At 41.2% G+C, this 18,765-nt stretch overlaps 1 protein-coding gene across 1 annotated transcript in view; it reads right to left on the minus strand.

The window, feature by feature from the left end:
- Positions 1-18,765, minus strand: part of DOCK8 (dedicator of cytokinesis 8) — a 222,501-nt gene that overhangs the window by 77,184 nt on the left and 126,552 nt on the right. Inside the window, exons 15-21 of the mRNA XM_036856043.1 lie at positions 11,033-11,150; positions 9,516-9,586; positions 8,300-8,438; positions 7,579-7,680; positions 4,542-4,637; positions 3,615-3,849; positions 855-1,019 (exon numbers count right to left, since the gene is read on the minus strand). Coding sequence (XP_036711938.1) covers positions 855-1,019; positions 3,615-3,849; positions 4,542-4,637; positions 7,579-7,680; positions 8,300-8,438; positions 9,516-9,586; positions 11,033-11,150 — 926 coding nt within the window. The remainder of the gene's footprint in view (positions 1-854; positions 1,020-3,614; positions 3,850-4,541; positions 4,638-7,578; positions 7,681-8,299; positions 8,439-9,515; positions 9,587-11,032; positions 11,151-18,765) is intronic.

Raw genomic sequence — 18,765 nt, forward strand, 5'->3', positions numbered from 1 at the left:
TGTGGATATTTTTTATTTCTTAATATTTAAATGATGACAGCTTTATAAGTCTTGCATTTCTGAGATCTGAGAATCCAAGGAATCATCTGAATCTTATGTGAATCAGTATACACTGTATAGCAATGTTTCTCACCTTTAAGTATTTACATGTGTTCAAAGGTGATTATGTGAGTCTATGAATATTATGAGTATTTTTTAAAAACATTTAAAATTACAGGTTTACTTGAAATGAGGCTGCATGGACTAATAAATATGCCCAAGTTCCTTTGTTAGAGCCTGGAATTTTGTTAACTTATTGATGCTACTTTTTATATCATGCTGACCAGACGTTCTGGTTGATTATTACCTATGTAAATAATTAAAAAGAGTGGAGAAATGAATAATTATTTCAGAAGTTTAGTTTGGGGGAAATGAGAAAAGGGATTTATTTTTTCATAATGAAAAGTTTAGGGGCCACTGCTTACCACAGCTATCAAATATATATTATTTTCCTTATCATTATGATCCTAGAATCCTAGGCATCTGTTGTCACTTCTCCAGCTTTTAAAAGAAGGGATTCACAACTGAATCAGAAAGTACCGACTGGGTGAAGATCAGTGAGGGATTATCAAATAGGCAGAAAAAAAAGTGTTTAGAATATAAAAATAGGGAGGAAGGCAGACAGAAAGCAAGAGAGAAAAATCTAGACATGAACTTTTAATTTCAGCATTCATGTAAGTTTTGTTTATTCTGAAAGATAAAATTTAACTTTCGGGCTTTTAATTTTATTGTGAATTCTGTGGGGTGGGGGTGAGGGTGCGCTGCCCGCCAGGCTCCCATACTCGGGGATTAGGGGGGGAACAGGGGGACGTTACCTGACTTGGGTACGTCCCTCTGCGGCTCGGGCAGGCGGAAGACGTAGTGCACATAGGAGGCCAGCAGGCAGTTCCTCCCGTGCTGGTCCTTGCCCAGGCCCTTGCTGTTGTGCAGACTGTTGGCGGTGACCACCACAGACTCGAAGGCAAACTGGGAGAAGTTGGCTGAGGAACCAAGAGAAAAATGGGCGGCCCTGCAGTGAGTCCTTAATGAGCCTGAGATGGAACATTCTTTGGGGCAGTGACAAGGAGTCCTGACCACTGACCGGCTGAACCAGGCTGAAGCCCCTGGGGCAGGGTGAGTGGTTTTAGTAAGCTCCAGCATGCCAGCTCTGCTTACTGCAAAGGACTTCACATTTCCTCCTTCTGCCAGCACTGCGGTTTTTCAGGACAAAGATGCGAGCCTGTCCAGACATCCTCCCCTCTCTAAACCGCGCTGTAAACTGGTGCTACTCAGTGGGGTCTGTCCGGACATCATCAGTATCACCTAGGATCTTATTAGAAATGCAGAATCTCAGGCCCCACCCAGGACCGACTGAGTCAGAATCTGCATTTTAACAAGATGCCCAGGTCATTCTTACGCACACTATGGTTTGAGATGGGCTGTTGAACAATACAGATTCTTGGTGTACAGATTAATCTAAAAACGTATGTGTATCATGTCAGTCCCTGGACCTGTACAAACAATGCTTCACCGTGTACACTCTCTTGTTGAGGAGCTCCAAACCCTCCACAGTTTGGCTCCACCCTACTTATCCCACCTGGTATCCTCTTCTGCTCAAATTCAACTTCCTTAAAATAAGGCAATCTTTATACTGTCCCCATCACACGTCTGCTTCTCACTTCTGCAACTTTGCTCGTGCTGCTGTCCTCACCTAGAAAGCCCTCCTTGCTCCCACCCACAAAATCATACTAACCTTTCGATGCTAAGCACCATCCCACCTCCTCAATGAAGCCTCTGACACCACTCAGTACAGGGCTTTAGTGACACCAAATCACAAGGTTCTTGGGCTGTTTCCAGTGGGAAATTCTGTCTCTCTGATAGGCTAGAAGCAAAGTGCATTTCTCATGCTTTCTTCTCTCCCCACCATGCCTTCCATGGTGCCTGACACAGATAAGTTCTCAATAAATGCTTGGAGACTAAGTGCCTCCCCCTATGCTGCCTGTCCCAACACCCTGGAGTCCCAAATTTTGGCTCAAAATGTGTGAATGAATGTTTTGCCTAGTGAACAAGTCTATATTCCATAGCTGGGGCCTACAAAGCAGTGCACCAAATATGTGGAGGGTGTAGAAGGAAATCCAGGGAGGGTACAGATAGATGGCCACTCCACAGGAATCTAGCTGGAGAGGCAACAGCTACATGTGTGAAAAGTTAGCCGACAATGTAGGATGGCTTATCTGTGGAGCCACAGAAGACGCATCCCAGGATACACTGCAAACTGAGGGAGGGATTCAGAGGTCACGCTCTTCCCTAGCTCTGAAAGCTCCCCCATGTGTCCTAGGCTACAAGTTCATTTCTCCCTCCCCACCAACTTACTCATATTCCATGGCCCTACAGTGTTATCTCCTTCTTTTCTGACACTCCTAGAACAGTGGTTTTTGACACTTTTTTCTGAACTACTTTTTTTCTGATCCAGACACTCTGGTTCTCTGCTTTTGCCAGTCACTGCCCCCATTTTGGCTTCTTTCCCTCTAACCCCCCTTCAAAGCCATCTCAATTGCAGTCTTCTTCCTGGGGGGCCTTCCTCATCCTCCTGGATGGATGTCTTCACCATCCCCCCAACAGTATTTAGCTGTGTCCATTTGAGGACTTGTGTCCTGTGCCGCTGATCTTTGCTATATTTTATTGTAAGTCCTCTGAGGTTCAATATACTCTTGATTATTATTGCAAAACCTACAACTCTAAGCACAGTACTGGCAGCATGGATGGTACCCAAAGATATCTGCTGGGCTGGAGAGCACAGAATAATACAAGCCCAGCTGAAAATAGTGTCAAACAAAGATGCCCTACAGCAGCCAGTCTACCCCCGCAGGAGTTGGAAGAACCACTGGACCCAGGCCCTACATGACATTATTTCCAAAGGAAGTCTTACACATTGTATTTAGTGTTCATTTGTTAAAAGTAAGCATTTAAGATGGGCATTTGTTGCGTGCTGAGGGGAGTGGAGAATGGGGTGACTGTTCAGGAGTATGGGGTTTCCTTTGAGGCTGACGAAAATGGTCTGGAATTAGATAGTAGGTCTGGAATTAGATAGTAGTGACAGTTGCATTCCCCCGTGAATATACTAAAAACCACTGAATTGTACACTTCAGTGAATTTTATGGTATGTGAATTTTATCTCAATAAAAAAGGGATCACATTGAATTTCAATTTAGACAGTTCCTTTCCTTCCATTTAATATGGGTTGTCTTATTTCTTTTAAACATTGGATTCCCTTGTTGGTCAAGTCAACAAAAAAATATCTTAGAGGTAAAAGAAAGCCATCAATTACTAGGAATGGAATTTAAAGGATTGGCTTCAGTCATTCAACACATTAATGGAAAAAAAAATGATAATTTTAAGCATCCTATATTAATGTTTCTTTTTTTAAAACATCCAGGGAATCTCCAAAGGAAAAAAAATAGCAATGGACTTGGTTTCCCTTGGACTCACATCCTCAACAGAAAGATCACATTGGCCCTGCTCCCAAAACTTCTGGAAAATCGTGTTTCATAAAACACGGCACTGCCTGCCTCCTCCCAGGCGCCCAGGCCTCCTACCTGTCTGGCCAGCGATGACCATGGGCTGCACGAACAGCTGGAAGAGCTTGTCCAGCACCAGGTGCAGGAAGAGCACAAGGGGCTCCAGGCGGGAGGAGTTGAGGCAAATGATGCTGAGCTTCAGCTCGTGCTCCAGAGCCGCTTCACTGATCTTCTGGTCCAGCACGCGGATGGGGAAGGTCACCTGGCTTTCCAGGGAATGGCAGAGGGTGAAGAACTTCTCCAGGTGGTTGTCCTGGGAAGGCAGATGGCAGGCCTCATGGGTCTCATCCCCTCAACGCTCACCAGTGGATTCATAAACACAATCAAATAGCTCCTTCTAGGCAAAACCTCTTATCCAGTCTTTCAGAGCAGAAGTTCTAAGACACGGATGTTTCAGACCAGGTTATGAATTTCTTTGTAGAGTGTTGTGCACAAAATAGAACCTCTCAATAATTATTAGCTGAAGAAAAATTAATTTGGACTCTGACATGTTCTGTAAGCAGAGGCAAGGATACCAGGCAAACACACTGCCGAGATAGGGGTCTAAGCAGATGCAAAACTCAGACAGTGGCAGGAAAAGGAGGGAAAGTAGAAAAACAACAACAACAAATCTGGAAGAGAAATGGCAGAATTACAGAGGGAAATGAGACAGCAACAGCAGGAAAATGTTTAAATGAAGTCTCCCCACGAAACTTCTCAACCAACAGTGCAGGTGCCGAGCTGCTTCAACATTTTTATAAGGTCTTTCTATGAAAACAACAAATAAAACCTAACAGGCTTGCAATTCCCCACACAGAACTAAAAGGGTTTTTTGGTGTTGTTTTATCCAGGCACAAAGATTTTCACTGATCTTTTATTGAACTGTCCTTAGAAGTTTCCCTGCTGCACCCCATCTTCATTATTAGCCTGCTGTTCTGATTTAAACTTGACCTGGATATTCCTTACCTGGGTGTGAACAGAAGAAACAGCTTGCACTTCAATATTGAATACTCCCTTATGTCCTTCAGCCCATTTAATGGGAGGATTCTGCAAAGGGACTTTCTGTGTTAAAAGAAAACAAATTAGCAATTCAATTCCCTTTTCTCAGTACTAACAAGCAGAGTAAAGCAACTTGACAGCAGATGTCAGGGTTATACAAATATAAATCTCCCTGGAAAACTAATATAACTGGCCTTCGAGTTAGGAGCCCTGGGTTCAAGTTCAGTTTTACACCAAATTAATTATTTTCACTTCGACAGGTCAATGAAACTTTCTGGGCCTTCATTTTCTCATGCTGAAAGAAGGGTTTTGAATCGAGTTATCTATCTAATTTAAGCTTCCATACAGCACTGGTAATCCTTGATTCTAGGAATTAAAATAAAGTAATATCCTAATGATTTCTCCATTAATCAGGAATGTCAGGACAAAGTGTAGAATATCTTTAGAAGACATGAAATTTTAATGCTTTTGAGTGACTACAGTTTTGTTCCCTTTTAACAAAATGTTTCCAAGTAGCCGTCCTTCTAGGCTCCGGCTTTAATTACTCAAAATAACTTTTATAATATTTATATATCAATACCCCTGTAGTCCTCAGAGACCATTTCTTGCCTTAAAATCTCAAGAGAATTGTCATCCTACAGCGCTGAGTAAGGAGGGCCTTGGCAGACCTGGCCATGTGAGTGTGGGTTTTGTGTCTCTTGCATTTTAATGGAAGGAAGCATACTGTACTTGCAAGGGTAGGATGTGTGAACGGGGTGGGGACTTTGGAACTATCTCAGACAGAGTTACAAACTGGGGCCCAAAGCTGGATCCAGCCCACAGACAGGTGCTGTTTGGCCCAGTGTTAGAAACCGTCGAATTAGCTGCCAAACATTTGAATGTCAGAAAATTTCACATGAAAGCCTGCTTTTCTATCGTATTTTGAGAATCTGAAGGTATGAAGACATTGGTCTTGCATCCCAGCATGGCACCAATGTGCAGAGCAGAGGAGTAGCTATGACCTTAGGTGGGAAGACAGTCTCCAGCGTGAACAAATTCCACCAGGACCTTGCACTCATTATTAATGAGTCCGACCTGTGGGGTCACTGGAGTTTGCAGGAATCTAAAGCAACACTGACCACTAAAAATATAATGTGAGCCATCTATGTCATTTAAAATTTTCTAGTAGCCACATTAAAAATTTTTTAATGTGATAATAATTTTAATACTATGTTTCATTGAACCCAATATAGCCTAAAGATTATTGTTTCAACATGTAATCAATATAGAAAATTATGAATAAGATATTTAAAATTTTTTTTTTGCTACTAAGTCTTTGAAACCCAGTTTATGTTTTATACTTATAGCACATCTCAGTTTGGACTAGCCACATTTTAAATAGCCTCATGTGGCTAGTGGCAACTATATTGGACAGGGTAGGCCTAAAGAATATTAGGAGAAGCTGAGGGCATATTGATAAAGATAGCTTAGGGCAAGTAGGAAAAAGGAACTAATATTTACTTAAGCATCAAGTTTGTTGCTTGATATGTTTTATCTCATTCAATGTTCACAGCAACCTTGTAGGTAGGTCTGGGCTAGGTTTCATCTTTGAGACTCAGAGAGGGTAAGCAATTCACCCATGTTCACACAGCTAGGGCATGGCAGAATGTGGATTTTGGATCAAGATTTATTTGTCTCCAAAGCCAGGTTTGTTTGGCAGCATTAAGAAGATAATTGAGTGTTGAAGGAAATTAGAATGTGCAGCTTGATGTTGAAAAGGTGGTTTTGAGGGCTTCAGCAAGGGGCTGTGTGTCCAAATCATAAAAAGTAATCAGGGAGTATCTGTGAACATACTCACAAAACCACTAAGGTGGTTTTGAGGAGAATAGTTTTGATCTAAATTCAGGCATATGCCTGTGGCCCAGGGCAAAGGAAGCTTCTCTCTCCAGGGGGAAAAAAAAAAAAAAGGAAATAGAAAATGGAATAGCCTGGGGAGTGGGGGTGGGTAGTCAGAGTAGGAAAGAAAGTTGACTATAAAATTTGGAACAAAATTCAAATTCCTGGGAAATTCAACTTGAAATATGCAAGGAAAACAAAAGAGATGACGGGGGACCTATAGATTAAGAGCCTTAAAAGACATGTCAAGCAATAGCAATGTATGGAGCTTATTTGGATCCTGATACGCAACAAACAACTGTAAAAAAAAAATGACATTAATGAGATAATTGGAAATTTGATCACTGGATATATGAAGATATTAAGGAACTATTATTAATTTTTAAGGTGTGACAATGGTATTGTGATGGTTAAAAAAGGAGCCCTTATCTTTTAAGATAAAACACTGAACTATTTATAAATGAAATGATATGATGTCTGGTATTTGCTTAAAATAAATCTTATTGATGTAAACCTACACCAACCAGACTGAGAAGCATGAGAGCTGGTGCTGGTGCAATCAGAACGGAGGGTTCACTGGGCTCCCTTTAAACTGGTGGACTGCAGCAGAATGTATGGGCAAAAAGGTGGGACAGGAAACGGGAGGAGAGAAAGAGTATTGACACTGGGCTCTTTAGAGGAATAAAAGCCCCAATATCCACCTGGAGACTGTGACAACTGACCCAGAGGAGAAACCAATGGAATCTGGCATGGGAACCTTTTGTAAGGATGGGAGGTGAGAGCAGTTGTTATCACAGGTGAGCTCTATCTGCCTTCCTTTTTAAAATACCCCATTCTGTAAACCCCTTTGTTATAGATAATACAAGGTAATGCTGCCTGGGTATGGGTTGTATTTACCAAACATTCTGAATTGGTGATAATCTAAATGAATGAGGTCTTAAAACCAGTTATTTCCCCCATCCTATCAGAACCACGTGCTCTCAGAAAACACCCTGTGCTGACAGATGACTGCTCCCCAAAACATGCTGAGCATCCTTGGTCATGTATAAAGGAACGGGAAGTGGGTCTGGAAAGGTGGTCCAAGACCATGGCTGGACAGGAAACAGGTGATGGCCAGCCTGCTGGTTACCTCTGCAGAATGCATAGAGTAGTTGGGTGGCAGCTTTTCCAAGGCAACTGGGAGACAGTAGGAGCCAGTTTGAAGACGTTCATTTAAGAGAATTGGCAGCCACTGAAATAAATGATGTAAAGAATAAAATGGTATTTATTACAGCATATAATTCTGGCAATTTATCTAGCTCACAAAAATCAAATGTAACTGAATGATGATTAGATATTGACCAGAGCTCTTTTGGGCAGTAATTTCTGTCAAGTTCTTTAGATTTTAAATTCCCTGAGAGCTCCTGAGATGGTAATATCAATGATTCACTGCTTTCAGAGCCAAAGTAGTAGCATTTTTCTTTATAGCCAATGTGTGTGTATATCTGGAAAACATCAATGTTTATTTTACCTTTTATATATTTTAAAGAAATAACTTTTTCCCCTTGGGGAAAAAAGAGCTATTTTTATATGTGAAGCATATATATAAAATTTGGAAATAATGGACATTATTGTAATGCTTTTTCTACAAATGAGTATTCTTTCAATATCTCTCACCCACTACCTTTCATTCCTGAAATTGTCATTTGCTAAGTCAAGTCATCTCTGCTCTTTGCTGTAATCTGGTTTGGCACATTTTGCTACTTCTGACAGGAAAAAAGCAAGTGAATAGAATTTAGTTGTTTATCTCTGCAGGAACCTTGGATGCGCCAACAACTGCAGAGTGAATCTGCAAGTTGAAAACAACTCACTGAATATCCCAGGAGACTTTCTACGGAGTTTCCTTGCTTCTGCTGACAGCTGATATGGTAGAAGGTGAACAGGAGGTGGTGATTTACTGTGAGCTTAGCAGGGAGCTTAATTTTCACTTCTTCGTAGAAGTCAGGAGACCTGTTTCAAAAGCACATTATACACAAATAACTTTTAGCAAGAATGATGGCTTCTCTGACTATAAATTGCCACAGACCCTTTGCCCCTCAGAATTCGCCTGCTTGGTGTTTTACTTTTCATTTTACATCAGTCTCCTCCTAAGCTTAAAGTCCTGAGACCAAGCTTATGTCACTGGATACACTTCACTTACATAAGGCTGCTCACAAACGAAAAGCTTTGCCAGAAAAAAAAATCCCTGCACACAATGCAAAAATGCAACAACTTAATTTGGACAGAGGATGAGGTTTGGAGTCCTCCTGTGACCTCCTTTTCTATCTCTACCCCAAGAACAGGGACTGGTGCACAGCCGGCACTCATCAAAGGATTTGGGGGGAAAAAATGAAGGATGCAGGAAGGAAAGGGAATCTGATTTTACTGAATTATGACGTCCCAGGCAGTTTACTAAGGGCTTCACATACATTACTCATTTAATCCTCATTCCAGTCCAAGAGGGTGGGTTCAGAGAAGTATTCAATACTTAAATGGGCCAAGGTTATCAGGCCGGGATCAAACCCAAGTTTGTCTGACCCTATACAGATGTCCTACCTGGAAATGTGAATAACAGTTTAGATGTTATTCTCTGACTCAATTTACCCACATAAAAATGAGTGTTTCATTTCTCCTTTGGTCAACTTAAATCTTCTTAAAGTAGGTAGTGGTGCAGGTATGGATAGAAGACAAAGAGACAGACCAAGGAGGGCTGGATTTTGTTTCTGGCCCCTCCAGTATCTCAAAGCAAGGCAAGAAATTTATTTCTTTATGGAACACCATAAGACCTCTCTATATCACACTAGAGTAGAAGGCTCCAGAAAACTCAAAACAATATTAGGTTCTTGAAGATATGTTCTTCTCCCAATCACAGTTAATGGCAAAAATTGTGGTTCTCCAACATAGAACCAGGGAACTGGCATGGATTTCCTCTGTCCCTTAGTCCCTGAATTATAAATACTGGTACGAGGAATCACCTAGGGGATTCAGAAAAGCCAGGAGATAATAAAACAATCTTGGCATATGTTTAGAACTCTGAAATATACTTACTTGTTGTGGTATGTAACAGCCGTGTAAACTTCCTGCAGAAATTCAGGCCCATTGGATCTTCCAAAGATGACCTGTTCACCAGTATAAAAAGGGCCAAATTAACTGTGATATTTGGTTAAATCAAATCAACGATCATCAGCCCAGTAGGAGGTTCTGGTCTCATAGAGCTGCATTTTGTAAATTAAGAGTGCTGAGTTCTACAAGTGGCCCAACTGATGCAGAAGAACTGGTTATGAAGGGTAAACTGAGACCCCAGTGGCTACATCAGTGACCAAGGGCCATAGGCTTGTGAGACTAGAAAACCAGTGCTCTCTCCATCTGCCTCTTCACCTAGAGGTCTATACTACAGGGCAACGTTACAGAGTTTTGCCCTCCGTGAGAGATCCCTGGTCGAGGCTCTTTTGCCTGGTCACTTGGGTCATCAGGACCATCACTGGCCACACGTTTATGGTATTTAGAAAAAGACACCTCTTTGGGCCTGGGTCAGCCCTAAAGGCACATGACTTCACAAGTGGACTCACCTTTGGGTAAATAAAAAAAGAGCCCTTCCTACTAGATGCACTAATGCCCATGCCAGGTCCCAGGGCTTGGTGAGTGGTGAACAGGCTGGAGTTTGGCCCCCACTCATCCCTGGCTGGGTACCTTGGCTACCACCAGGATCTGCACAGCTGTACCTGGCAGCCCTGATGGATTTGCCAGGGGTGAGAGTGGGGAGAACCAGGAGAATCTTCCTCTAGGACTTCTTTCCCACAACCATTGCAAAAGGTTACCTTGCATTGGGAAGGTAGGTGGGACATTAAAAAGATGGTTTTTTAAAAAAAGTGGATATTTGAAGAATGGAAGCACTGGAAAAATGTGACTTCAGTAGAAAGGTATATTATCTGAATTCTACAGCTTAAATAAAATAGTAATAGCTAACCACCATCTCGTTTGTTGGCAGATGGTTAAAAAAATACAAATTCTGGCATTTTGGGTTCCTTAGGGAACACTGCATTATGTATTTACTATTTGATTTACATTTTACCTCAGGATGAAGATCCATTCCTAGAAGGTGTTGAGATGGTGTATGTTTATTATTACTAGGCAGTACTTTCTATTATATTTATCTCTAGATGTGGACTGGGGCTTAGGTAGATGTGTACCGCAGTGCACATCTGGAAGTATGGCAAGCATGGCTGACACCTTGGGCCTGTCTTTCTACTTCTTATGCTGTTAGGGTGGCATGGAAAGAATTCATGATATTTTTCAGTCTTCTAAAATGATCTGCATTTCTAAATTTCACAGCTCACTGTGGAATAAGTTGGGAAAGAGACTTTTGATTTAGGCTGACCCTGCTTCCCCATCAGTATCCTGGGAGCAATACGGGACCAGCCACAAAGGCCCTTGCACATGATCAGTGGTACTGGCCTGAATCAACGCACACGCTACGCTGATCAGCCCTTGATTTTGTCTGTGTGAACCAGCAAGGGAAGTTCAGCCCACCCTGGTTCGAGGCAAATGTTTATTTCCCTCATTACCGGCATAGCATTGCTGACATCCTCTCCACACATAAACTGGATCTTGATTGTGATGTTCCGGGCAGATGCTAGTTTGTTAGCAAAGTTCAGCCTCTGTGGGTAGACATAGAGAAGGTTTCTGGAAAACAAAAGATGAGGAACCAATCAGTAAGGTCTAGAGTTTCTTTTAACCAAGTTCTTCAGGGAATGCTAAAGCCTGCGCTCATGAGATGATTGTTCTGAAGGAGTTTTTGCTTTCAGAAGTGAATTACTTTTGGAGAGTGAGTTACTGTTGATTCTTCCTCTTCAGCTGCAGTGATCTGATAATAACCAACATTGTTCTCTGTTTTGCTACACAGACAGAGGTGCCTGCTGCAGCTGAGAAAGTCTTGGAATGTCTTGGAATGTGCAAATCTGCCTAGAGGTAACTATATGTCTGATACAAAGTTAAGAAGGCAAAACGTTCAGTTCATTTTAAACAAAACTCATGGCCATAGACAATGGCCTAATTTCAGTTCTCCTCCTTCTCCTTTCTAATGTTATGTAGTAGTTCAATTTTTTTTTTTTTAATCTTAGTTTGGCCACTCTGCGCGGCATGCAGGATCTTAGTTCCCCGACCAGGGATCGAACCTGCGCCCCCTGCGGTGGGAGTGCAGAGTCTTAACCAGTGGACCACCAGGGAAGTCCCAGTAGTTTCCATTTTTTACTGGTATGACTTTCTGTATTGGTTTAACTTTCTTTTTTTGGCTGCCTTGGGTCATAGTTGTGGCACACGGGATCTTCGTTGAGGCATGCGGGATCTTTTGTTGTGACGTGCCAGCTCTTCGTTGCAGCGCACGGGCTTCTCTCTAGTTGTGGCGTGCGGATTTTCTCTCTCTAGTTGAGGCACACGGGCTCAGTAGTTGTGTCACGCGGGCTGTGTCCCACGTCATGTGGGATCTTAGTTCCCCGACCAGGGATCGAACCTGCGTCCCCTGCATTGGAAGGCGGATTCTTTACCACTGTACCACCAGGGAAGTCCCTTTCTTTTCTTACATAAGATGACAGTTCAAACTTCCAAGCCCAATTAGCTACGTAACATAATACAAAACTATGAATAATACATCCATCCATTCAAAAACTATAGGACAAGTACCAGGCTGACTATAATTTTGTATATTTTTTCTTTCTGTTTGCAATGTTACTACTATAATCCACTAAAAGGTAAGCTCCATGAAGGCAGGGATTTTTATCTGATGTTTTTGATTCACTGATGTATCTTCAGCAGCTAGAACAGTGCCTGGGACATAGCAGGTGCTAAAAAAAATACTTGTTGAATAAAAGAATGAATGTATATACTTTCAATCATATTCCTGACTTAAAGAAACAATAGTGATACTAATATTTATAAGGTACTTATCCTAAGTTGGGCAATGTTTCAAATACTTCGTATTTATTAGTTTGTTTAATTCTCATAATTATTCTATAGGTAGATACTATTTTGATGGCATCATCCCCACATCACAAATGAGGGAAAAAATGACATACAGTTAGTGAATGGCAATCAAGAATTAAAGTCAGGCACTCTGGTTCCAGAGCCATGCTCTTAACCTTATCTAAGCTATATCCCCTCAGATAAGACTGCCATTAAATAAAAGAATAAGAATGGCCTTTTCAGACTATGTTATTCATGACATGTCTCAGAGGCAAGCTTGCCTTAATTCTCTGGATCTTATTAGCAGTTGAGTGTCAACAGTACACCAAAGGCTGACTCAACTGTGTCATGTTCTCTGGGAAAATGTCTTGTCTTCCTCACCCTTGGTCCACTATTCTAACTCCTAGGTAACACATTCTCCCCAAATGGACACATTCTTGCCCCAAAGGCTTCAAGATGACAAAACAGCCTTTGTATCAACTAGACACCAGGAGAGCAGTGACCAAGAAGGAGGGCCAGGTGACCAGATTTTCCCTCTGTGAATATAGGCTCTCATAATACTTTACAAGGATTTGCATATTAACTGATACCAGGGTTTCAGCCTCAGCACTACTGACATTTTGGACCGGACAATTCTTTGTTGAGGGGCTGTCCTGTGCATTGTAGGATGTTCAGCAGCATCCCTGGCCTCTACCCACTAGATGTTAGTAGTATCTCCCCCCTACTCAGTTGTGACAACTAAAAATGCCTCCAGATATTGCCAGATGTCCCCAGGTGGGGCAAAGTCACCCCCATCTGAGAACCACTGAGCTATACATGTGAATTTTGCATTATGGATCTATACAAGTACACCTGGCAAATTTCCTATCTTTAATAGATGTAGTCAGTGCCACCTACTGGGTTCATACTCACATGTAAGGTTTGTTCCATTGGAAAAGGGTAAAGTCAATACTCAAGTACAAGGTAGGAGAAGAAAAATTTTAAAGTCTGATTTATGAAGTCTGGGGTAGTCAGGAACTGAAAAACCAAAAGGGAAAGACCAGGCTGACCAAGTCTAACCTCTGCATTGTCATAACCAGAATGATCCTCCATCCTGTGTGTGTGCATGTGTGTATGTGCGTGCGTGTTGGCAAATGGTCTTTCTGGACCAGTATTCGCATAAATCCGTGAATTTACCCCATGGATCTTCCTTGCTACAACAATATCAAGAGTGATAACACTAATAACCACAACCCTGGACAAGTCCCAATGAATGGCCTAGTGGACCTGCATCTGATGGCCATGCAGATGAGAAACTGAGGCCCTGAGAGCTGAAGTAACAGTTCACTCCGTGAATTAGCCACCAGTTGGGCACAGCGTCCAGTTCAGTGCTGTTCTGACTCTACAACATGGATGTCTCAGTGCCGCTTTCCAAATCTTTCTCTGTCACACTGAGGGACCCCAACCTCAAGGCAGGCAGATAGAGTTGAACCTCAGATGCTGTCAGGAGAGGCCATGGATGTAGTAACAATGGCAGAAGGCAGTTCACGGTTGGGATGCGGGGACCTGTGTGGGGTATACTCCCCTCTCTTCATGAGAGAGGCTGCATGCAGAGAGGGGAGTATAATGGCTGCATGATCTTCCATATTATGAGGGTGCCATTAATGGACACAGTCTCCAAAAATAAGCACTAAGATTTTTTCCTTTTTTGTCAGTTACGAAGCCGGGATGAACACTTTCTCTATCTTGCCCCTCTGCAATGCAGTATACTTCTGGGAGAATCCCTTTTAGTTCTATATAGTTCATTTTCTTCATCTTTGAGTTAATTGAAAAGACACCAATCAACCTTTCTTTATGCTGTGCTTGAAGAAACAACGAGCAAGAGTTTGTAAAAACGCTTTGAAGTAGCTAGATGAAAGGGTCTGTGTAGATCACAATGGTAGTAGCCCTGCCAGAATGGATAAGCAAGTCAGCTGTCATCACACTCCTCTCCTACATCCCAACACAGGGGCACCACCTACCTATCCCACACATCCCCCAACACTGGTCAGCAATTTTGCACACGGCTTCCAAAGGGTTTGCTGACCCCTTATATTCAAACATCATCACCACGGGCATACAGTGTTCTGCCCGTACTGAATGCACTTTCCACAGAGTGCAGAGCAGGAAGGAAACATCAAGAGACTTTAATCCAACATCCCTTTTTGCAGGCCACAAGCTGACTCCCAGAGACATTAAATGACTTTGCTTAAGAATTTTTTTAAGAAGATGCATTTCCCAAGGATCATCATAGTTCTTACTGGCAAGAACATACCACTGCCAAGTGATATGTTTTGTTAAATCTGTATGATTTTTAAGAAATGAATATAAGAAAATAATAGTGTTTTCTCTTGGAAGGGAAGATCTACCTGCAGGGTCAGTGATACACAGAGCCTCAACCAGATAAGAGTAATGATCAACAAACTGATAAACAGCCTCATACGTTTTATATATGGTAAATTAAGTGTCATATTAGCTAGAGAAATATCCTAAGAATTATATTATCTAATGATTTTTGAGAAGCTCACCTGTAACTGAAACAGGAATCCCTTGTTAAAGCAAAGTTATTTTGAAAGTTTCTCCAGTAACTACAGGTCCAGTATAAGTGCAGATCATTTAGTATAATCTCATCTTTCCCCAAATACAGGCAAAAATGCTTCTCTTCAGTCATATGCATCACAACATAGAACAGGACATTTGGTATTCATCAACAATTTTCTTTCCAAAGCCACTTCAGATGGCTTCTCTTGATTATAAACTATTTTAGAAATTTTAAATTCTTTCCACTGATTCAGCAACAGCCCCTCAACTTATTTTTAAACTGCTGGGATTGAGCAGCTCCAGGAAGTTAGAGGTTAACTTGTAGAATTTGGTCATTATTAGATCCAATTGTTGACCAAGCTCTCTCCGTTCTTTACTGTCTTGGGACTATCCTCTATTTCTTTTGCTGCAAACAGGTTAACTCAAGGGACCTTGAAATCTTTCAAAGCCGCAATGCCAAAAACATCAGCTTGGCTTCTCCTCAGTTTAGCCTATTCTTTATCCAGTGCAAGGAAACAAAGAGAAAAGCTGCCTTACAAAACAGAAAGACAACCTACAGAATGGAAGAAAATCTTTGCAAACACTACAACTGACAAGGGAATTATCTCCAAAATATACAAACAGCTCATACAACTCAACATCAAAAAAAAAAAAAACAACCCAATCAAAAAATGGGCAGAAGATCTAAATAGACACTTCTCCAAAGAAGACATACAGATGGCCAATAGGCCTATGAAAAGATGCTCCAAGTCACTAATTATTAGGGAAATGCAAATCAAAACTACAATGAGGTGTCACCTCACCCCGGTCAGAATGGTCATCATCAAAAATTTACAAATAACAAATGCTGGAAGGGGTGTGGAGAAAAAGGAACTCTCCTATACTGTTGGTAGGAATGTAAATTGGTACAGCCACTGTAGAGAACACCATGGAAGTTCTTTAAAAATCTAAAAAGAGAGCTATCATATGATCCTGCAATCCCACTCCTGGGCAAGTATCTGGAGAAAACCATAATTCAAAAAGATACATGCACCCCAATGTTCAATGCAGCACTATTTACAATAGCCAAGACATGGAAGCAACCTAAATGTCCATCGACAGATGAATGGATAAAAATGTGGGGTATATATATTATATATATATATTTGTATATATATTATATATATATATATGTATGTATGGAATGGAATACTACTCAGCCATAAAAAAAGAATGAAATAATGCCATTTGAAGCGACATGGATGGACCTAGAGATTATCATACTAAGTGAAGTAAGCCAGACAAAGATAAATATCATGATACTGCTTATATGTGGAATCTAAAAACAAAAAAAAAAATAGATACAAATGAACTTATTTCCAAAACAGAAAGAGACTCACAGACCTAGAAAACAAACTTATGGTTACTAAAGAGGAAAGGGGGGGGGGGAGGGAGGGATAAATTAGGAGGTTGGGATTAACATATACACACTACTATATATATAACATATATTATGTATCTATACATTTCAGATTATCTTCCCTTATAGGTATATACATTATATATATAATATATATACATATATATGTGTAGCTATAACTGAATTGCTGTACACCTGAAACTAACACGATATTGTAAATCAACTATACTTCAATTTAAAAAAAGTGTGAGTATACACATTAATAAAAATATTGCTGACCAAAAAAAAAAAAAAGCTGCCCTGTCACGGTTTCCCAGGATGACTTCAGTGTTCTCCTCCAGAGGCTTCTCCAGCTCGGAGTGGAGCTCAAGGAGCAAGTAAGCTAGAGCAAAAAGCATCCTGGCCACCTGATTAAACAACTGGACACTTTGAACACCTCTTTAGCTGAGCTTCTAACACAACTCAGCCAGCAGGAGAGGATGAAAGGAGGCCTTGAGAGGAGAGCTGAGCAGCCCCAGCCCGACAAGAGGACAGAAGGCCTCCACTGGCTGGTTGCAGGGATGAAGCCCAGGGAGAAGTTCAATGAGAAGCTGAAATCGCTAGAGCAGAAGCTGCGGGAAGCTGCGTTATTCAAGGCAGGTGGCCTCTCTTTGACTAGGGTGATGGGTGCCATCATGGTGAGTAGATCGTTATTGATAATTTGAGTTAACCATGATTTTAACAGATTGGAAAATAAGCCACAAGGGTAAGATGCATCAAGTTGTGCTTATTTCTCCTGTGCAAAAGCCTGGTTAAAAAGAGTAGTGGTACAGATTAATCCTTTGGGATGCAAATACTTACATATCTTCTGTGGCTGGTAATGCCAACGTAAACCATGTTTTGAATAAAAACATATTTGTGTCACTCACTACCACATCTGCCAAGGAGTACATAGAGAACTAGTCAGTCATGCCATAGAGCCAGAAGCCTAGCCTTCTATACTCTGAGACTATTACAGGGCCTTGGAAATCCCAAAGAGAGCCAAAGGATTAACTGTAGCTGTTCAGGTCAGACGATCCTTGGTGCTACTTATGTATCTCTTTGAAAGTGAGACTGAAGTGAGTTATAATGGCTTATACTCACTGCATAATGTGGAGTGAAAATTTAGAATATAAAACATTCTGTACCAAAGGGCTGTAAATACTCAGAAGCTGAATATGCATAAAGGATAAGGGCTAAAAGATGATCTGGGGAAATGAAAAAGGTAATGTGATTTTGAGAGGAATTGGTGTCAATTTTGGTTTTCTTTCTGTTATTTCACTATAGAACCTGTAACAAAGTAATAATATCAAATACATGTTTTTAAAGAAAAAAAAAAGAAAAAAAGGAGAAAAAAAAAGAATTGCAGGTTTTGTGGCCTGGGTTATCTTCACTGTCTTTTGAGGATCAGTAATGCCTGTAACCTAAGCTTCTTTTATACCAGGGAAGATGGGCTTGTATGGAGACCTATGATTAGTGACCCTCGCCAGGTAAGATATTGGGTGAGAATGTCCTTTAAAAAACTGCAAAATGTTCTACAAATAGAAGGTGGACAAGTCCATTTCCTCACCTGTAATAGAAAGGTTGGGGTTAAGTCTCAAATGCAATGATACTCCAAAAGTGCTTAGTAAACTGCAAAACATGACACAAACGAAGATTCTCTTCCTATCAAAATTGTAAAACAGCTGAGTGGACTTTATAATGCAACTTTAAACACTGCAGGACTGTGAGATCTTAAAACATTTTACTTAAAGAATGGATCAATTTCTCTGGGTTTCTCTCTCCATCTTTCAATTTATCTATGTCTCTCGTATATCTCTTGGTGGCGCGCTCTCTCTCCCTCTCTCTTTCTCTCTCTCTCCCTCTCTCTCACCCACCCCCTGTCTTTAATCTGTGTGTGTGTGTCTCTGCCTCTCTTTCAGTGTCCCTCAGTTTCTCTCTTTCTGTCTTTCTGATACAGCCTCTACCGTCTTTTTCTCTCTCCCATGGCCTCTCAGAAAGGCAAAATGCTCTTTTTGCGGGGGCACTCCTTTAGTTTCATCTAGTCACTGAAATCCATTTCCTTACAAGTTCACAAGCGTTTGATGATTTCCCACCCTGAGCCGGGCCTGGGTTACAGGCAGGGCTGTTTCTTTCTCTCAGGATGACAGGCACAGAGCCCAAGATCTATGAACGTCTCAGGATTCCAAAAAAAAAAGCCTGAGACCTTCAAAAATGATTAGCTCCAAAATATGAAAAGTAAAACCTCAAAATCAAAATTAATGAATTTTAAATTAAATGCTTACCAAATGCAACATTTGGTCAATTAGTCAACAGTCACTCTATTGAGTTTAATCTACAGGTGAAAAAATTTCCCCCTATTTT

The sequence above is a fragment of the Balaenoptera musculus genome, chromosome 6 (genome assembly GCF_009873245.2).
Source record: "Balaenoptera musculus isolate JJ_BM4_2016_0621 chromosome 6, mBalMus1.pri.v3, whole genome shotgun sequence".
Lineage (NCBI taxonomy): Eukaryota > Metazoa > Chordata > Mammalia > Artiodactyla > Balaenopteridae > Balaenoptera > Balaenoptera musculus.